This window comes from Salvia hispanica, chromosome 2 (genome assembly GCF_029641045.1).
Source record: "Salvia hispanica isolate PSC_SH4W2 chromosome 2, Shi_PSC_v1, whole genome shotgun sequence".
Taxonomy (NCBI): domain Eukaryota; kingdom Viridiplantae; phylum Streptophyta; class Magnoliopsida; order Lamiales; family Lamiaceae; genus Salvia; species Salvia hispanica.
Genome location: NC_142693.1, coordinates 9,244,518 through 9,250,879, shown reverse-complemented (window position 1 = coordinate 9,250,879; position 6,362 = coordinate 9,244,518). Strand labels below are relative to the sequence as shown.

The 6,362-nt window shown below is 38.1% G+C and overlaps 1 protein-coding gene across 2 annotated transcripts; it reads left to right on the top strand.

Moving 5' to 3' along the window:
• The first annotated feature begins 236 nt into the window (after positions 1-236).
• On the top strand, positions 237-4,243 carry LOC125201055 (alkaline ceramidase-like). Of its 2 annotated transcripts, none has more exons than XM_089065751.1 (3): positions 237-506; positions 2,472-2,793; positions 3,436-4,243. In XM_089065751.1, the coding sequence occupies exons 2-3, from the start codon at positions 2,543-2,545 to the stop codon at positions 3,947-3,949; spliced, it is 765 nt and encodes a 254-aa protein (XP_088921877.1). In that variant the 5' UTR covers positions 237-506; positions 2,472-2,542; the 3' UTR covers positions 3,950-4,243. The 2 variants fall into 2 exon arrangements, with proteins under 2 accessions (XP_088921877.1, XP_047954902.2); XM_048098945.2 differs by having other exon boundaries at positions 239-547.
• Positions 4,244-6,362: the final 2,119 nt, after the last annotated feature.

Sequence of the window (6,362 nt, the reverse complement as noted above, 5' to 3'; positions counted from 1 at the left end):
CTTGATATTCACTGTCCTAGGAAAAGTCTTTAATGAATTTGATTTTTCAAAACTACCACAAATGACAAAACTATGCATGATATAATTAACTGTTGATAAATATTGGTAAATTTTGATAAAATATAATAATGATTATGTTTTTGCTTTATGAATTCGTTTCAAACTAATCGAATGCGAAATGTGCAATCGACATTGAATCAAAAGAGTATTCCAAGAATAAAATAAAAAAGAAAATCGCGCAGTCGTGAATCGGTGAATTACGTGCCCTAACGCGTAGCTCCACGCACCCCAATTAGTGAGTTTAAAATTCTTTCAAAAATCAAAACTCACTGGATTCCATCACCTATATCAAATCGGTATAATCTCTGTTTCGATTAAATAATTTCCCAATTGCGAATTTAATTCAAGGGAATCCGGCCATGTTCTTCCATTCGCCTGCACGAACACATATAGATACGACTACACAGCGCTGATATATCTGTATTATTTCTGCCGAATTTCGACGGGTGAGTGCAGCGGCCGCCTCGCAGATCTGAGTTTTTATTAGGTCAGTTTGCTTTGTGAATCCACGGTTTTTATCAAAGTAATGCGGAAAATTAAGCTTTGCTGGTGTTTGATTCATCGAGGATGCTAATTATGATATTTTTAGTGATTTATTGGATACGGATAGGAGAGTTGTTTTCCGGATGGGTTGAGTGGAACGATTGGTGCTTCGTTTGGGATTTTTGTGTCTAATGATTGCGTTTTGTTGAATATTTGATTTGGAGATCGGTTTGGTGGATGTTCCTTTAGCACTATTAATGCGTTCGCTTTTTCTGTCTGCTAATCTGTTGCTTTATGTTTGTTCATGTCCATTGTTTCATGTGTAGAAGTATTAATTAACTCCATTTGATATTGATTGTGGAGGTTGATTCATGTTATTAAATTCCAACAATTTTGAAAAATATAGGTGGTTGATCAGTTTAATGGAGTACTTACTAACTGCTTATCTGATATTGATTGGGGAGATTGATCAGTTTAATGGAGTACTTACTAACTGCAACCATAGATCACTTTTTGGATGAGAATCAAACTTGAGATTTCAGCGTGTAGTTCCTTGTGATGTAGATGACCAATACCACCCCGTGCTCTGACATTTTGTAGAGTTTCAGTTCCATGTGTGACTTTCACTTGAGCCACTTTCCTCAACTTTAAAACTATACATAAATCATCAATTTCTAAACTATTTTCTAATATTATTGTTTAACCTATGGTTGCATTTTGTTTGTTTGATCTATTCGGTAGCCTTTTTTCCTGGCGATTGAGACTCCGATTATGATATCAATATCTTGGAGCCTGCTTTCTTCAAATATTATTTCTGTTGGTCGGTCCTTAGCTTCAATCACCAAAGCAATAAAATAGACTAGTGACAAGAGATTTCAAGTTTTCTTTTGATTCTATGTGTCAGCTGGATCTATGATTACCTCTCCTGTGTGCAGCATGCTTATTCGGTCAAATTTTACTTTATTCTTCTATTGAAGAAGCTGTGCAATAAATTTATCAAGCCAATTAGCCGAGTGAAGTTTTATATATGAAATGGGAAAAATGCTGCAATGGACTGAGTAGAGATTATCCCATCTTAATTGTAAGAACTTTAAGAAAAAGAAAGGTTGTAGGAAGGAGTATGTGCAGTTCAAGTGTTAATATTAAGATTGCATGGAGAAAGCATATCATTGCTTTAGATAAATCCCAATATAAAAAACACACTTCATTGTGCTCCCGTGCTCTGCTATATTGCTGCAGATCCTAAGCTCATACTATACTGGTGTAATGTTGTTTACTTAAATGTGTTAAGGGTTGAGACCTCATTAGATGGTCTGTTGCTGGTATGTGTTCATTCAACATACACAAATGAAGGCACCTTGTTATTTGGTTCATGCTTCTTTCCAGTATTTTGGATTTGTTCAAATTGTTATAGAATTCTATTTTCTGCAGGCTAATGTAGTTCTGAAATTATATTGAGGTTGTTCACTTTAACAAAATCAAAGGTTTTCATCGGATATTCATCAATTGTATTTGGCATGTTGTTGAGATGGTTGAAGTATATGGTTTATAATACTTGGTCTTGTTAATGAAATGGCCCTCTCCCCTGATCTCCTTGAAGCAGCTTTTCCATCAGTACATCATATTGATTTATTACCCCCCTCCCACCCCCGTCTATGCGAAAATAGTCGTATTTTTCCATTTTTGGTTCTTCCACCAAAATTAGTCCCTTTTCTATTGATGGAATCTTTCTTACCATTTTTCTCTTTGTCCACCAACTTTATCAATTGCACATTAAAACCCGTGCCATCCACAAATGAGGCTATTCTTCGTGATTGGAGGGAGTATTACAGTTGATCATGACAGTTATTCTAATTGTTTTACTTTCTAAGTTGCCTCGTATCTGGTCTGTGCACTTATTCAGATTATAAATTAAAATTTATCTGTAGGATTCTGGAAATAGTCACATCCCAGTGCGCCTTAAGAAAGGCTGATAACAGTAAATCTTAAGTGCTGAGAAATGGAAGATCTGTCAAGTTTTTGGGGCCCTGTGACATCCACACATGAGTGGTGTGAACTGAATTACGCCCACTCTTCCTATATTGCTGAATTTTTCAACACCATATCTAATGTCCCATGCATCATTCTAGCACTCATTGGTCTTGTTACTGCACTGAGACAGCGATTTGAGAAAAGGTTCAGCGTCCTTCACTTATCAAATATGATAGTTGCCATTGGCAGCATGCTCTATCATGCCACACTGCAGCGACTGTAAGTTCTTATTTTGTGTGCTTGCCTATCTGCTTTGTTATTTAAAATCAGATCGATTCTGTTCCGTGTTACTTTCATCTTTAAACATGTGACATTTAGTGGAAATACTGCTTCTTGTCGGTCTCTACGTTTTGTATAATAGTAGAGTCTAGTATTACTTGTTTGTTAGGGTACACCAAATAACTAAGGAAACCTGGTATTGGAAGTTTCAAATTTCAGATGTTAGAAATTTGGCTTGTTGGTCACTTGGTTGAGATTTTAGAGAAAGAGATCTCGTATAACAGCCGTTTAGTGTAACATGTCTTTTAGTTTAAGTGGGCTTCAGATTGTTATCAGCCATCAAAGGAGCTTGATGATCATTGTGATTGTTTCTGAATTGGTCTATATATGATTTTGGCTGGTTGACTATGTTCCTTGCCTTGCTTCAAACTGGTCTCATATAGAGGGGCTAAGACAGTATCTTGAGGTTAAGATGATAGAGTATCTATTGGTTCTTCTTGTCAAAATATAGGATATATCTTATGAACTTATGTAAGTCAGGCAGTTTCTATTAATTAGTTTATTGAGCTGCGTCTAGTATTGATATATCTGGCACTATTTTATTATAACCACTGCTCTTCTATTATTTTTCAATTCATTCAGGCAGCAGCAAGGGGATGAAACACCCATGGTGTGGGAAATGCTCCTTTACATCTACATTCTCTACTCTCCCGACTGGCATTATCGAAGTACAATGCCCACATTTTTGTTTCTCTATGGCGCAGTATTTGCAGTTGCACACTCACAAGTTCGCTTCGACATTGGTTTCAAGGTGCACTACGCATTGCTTTGTCTCCTTTGCATTCCCAGGATGTACAAGTATTACATTCACACAGAAGAAAAAGCTGCTAAGCAGTTGGCAAAGCTGTACGTGGCCACTCTTGTGATGGCAACTATCTGCTGGCTAGTCGACCGTCTCTTATGCAAGAATATTTCGCTGTGGCACTTCAATCCACAGGGTCATGCCTTGTGGCATGTTTTAATGGGTTTCAACTCATACTTTGCCAACACATTTTTGATGTTCTGCCGAGCTCAACAACGAGGGTGGGATCCAAAAGTAGAGCGCATTTTGGGTATGCTCCCTTACGTGAAGATTCAAAAACCAAAAGCCCAGTAGCAGATGAATATTACAAGTGCGAACATGTAACGGTTGGCAAAACTGAGATCCATTTTTTGCTCCTTTTGTTTTGAAACATGTATGTAAATGATAGCTGGGAGTAACTTAGTTGGTTGGTATTTGAATTTTGACTGTAAAATTAGAATTTTGTGAGGTAGAAAATTTTTAGACTTCCCACTCTAGCCACCACCAAGTAGATGTCATTTATCATTGAGTTGTCAATGTTTTCGATATGTCATGTTTGACGACTATTTCACTCGTTTGAATCATGGAATGAATACTGTTCGTGGGTTATGTGCTCATCTTGGCACCCTTTATTTTTATCTTCAGACTTGGATTGATTACAATTCACCAGGATATTTTTCTGTTACTTTACGCTAAACTTTGAACTAAATACTTCATTGTCACATTTTAAATGATACATTTTTCTTTTTTTGAATGTTCCACTCTAAATACTTTGTGGACTTATTAAAACCTGAAAGAATGTCGCACACCTCAGGGTTCCAAGGCTATGGAGGCTCGGCTGAAAGGGGCAAGTTGATGTCAGGGGCCTCGGCCAACAAAGCGAGGGCGCCTTGTCCGACCCACCGGCAGAAAGGACCCCCACAGCAAAGTCTCGACCCGTGACCACCGTGTGCGGCTCTCCCCCAAAACCGCCATTCTCTTCTACGACTTGCAGGACCGGCTCGGCCAAATCCGCCAATGCAAATTGCAGCGGTTATGCGAGGGAACCACTTCAGTCCGGTTATTATTCTCTGTTTCTAAGGCTTCGGATTTTCCAACCAGGAGCTGATCAACTTCCACCCGCTGATGAGGTGGCAGCTTTGAGCATGTCTTCTTCGGACTTCGGTCTTGCAGCATTATTAAGCATTGGGAGATTTAATTTTAACATTGTTTGTTCAATTTTTTTTTCTTAGCTAATGTACATTCTATGTAACAACTGCGGTGGGATAGAGATTTTGATTTTTTTATTTAACTTTTTTTTTTAATACTCCATCTCTCCACAAAAAATAGGGCACATTTGTTATTTTTTGTTGTCCACGAAAAATAGAGCACATTCAAATATTATGGACCCCACATTCCACTAACACTACTTCTCTATTACGTTTTTCCTTTTTCTCTTACTAATAATATATGGACCTCACATTCCACTAACACTGCTCTTTCTCTTACCTTTTTCTCTTATTTCGTACTTTACCAATTTTACATTAAAACCCGTGTCATTCACAAAGTGCCCTATTTTTCGTGGACGGAGGAAGTAATAATTTTTATTTTTGAAATAATTAAAAAATCTAATAAAAATGCTTAATTTGGTCAAAATCAGCTTAAACAGCCGTTGACCGTTACTTTACACGGAGTCGTCCAAAATGGACTGATTCCGACTCGAGTTCAAATGTGTGAGATGCAATAATTCAAAATGTAATGTCTGAGACTAAAATCGTAAAAACGTCATATGTTTAGGGTCACATTTGACCCTTACTCGAAAAATAATATCGGAATCTACAAAATCACAACCGCAACACTAATTTGACGATGAAGTGACTAAGATATTTCTCTGCCATCCAATAGGACAAGAGTTCATGATTTTGGATAGAGAACCTGTTGGTTTTTCTTTGAATAATTCTGTGATATAAAGATACACTAACCGGGCGTAATACAACCTAAATGAAGAACGGATATAAAAGTACAATAAATGAATTGAAATAAAAAAAACAATAATCAAAACTATAAACCGTAAAGATATAAGCCGAGTCGAGGAGTCCTCTTTCCGCAAGACGAGATACGCCCTGGTAGTGCTCTCGGATTAACGTGTCGTCCCTAAAGATAAAACGGCTTCGACTTGTTTGTTGCAGCACCGCAAACATAACAAGCTCCGGCGAATTCGATGATGGCGAGGGCAGAGCTTCGATGGAAGACTATGCAAAGAGAGGGAGAGAGCTATGCAAATGATATGCAATCTTTTGTGTCTAGTGTTGAGTAGAGAATGCAATGGATGCATGCCTATTTATAGGCCAAGTCCACTCATGGGCATTGATGGAGTCAACGGCCATTATGTGTGCCATGATGGCTTTGACTGTAACCGCAGGGGGTTACTAGCCATTACGGTAGCTAGAGGAGACTGATGCATCTAGACACGCTACACGACGGAGTTCATCGTGAACCTTTTGGTCACACGATACGTCGAGGTCCATCGGGGACCTTTTGTCACCCGCTATGCATCGGGGTCCGTTGTGGACCGCTTGGGACCCGCTATACGTCGGGGTCCGTCGTTGACCTTTTAGCACCCGTTGTGCATTTGGGTCCAATATAATTATTACACGTAATAATTCATCTTATTAAATCAATGTTTATTAAGGTTCTCTCCACCAATGTGGGATAATTAACTCTTTTCATTAATCCCTTGGTTTTATCT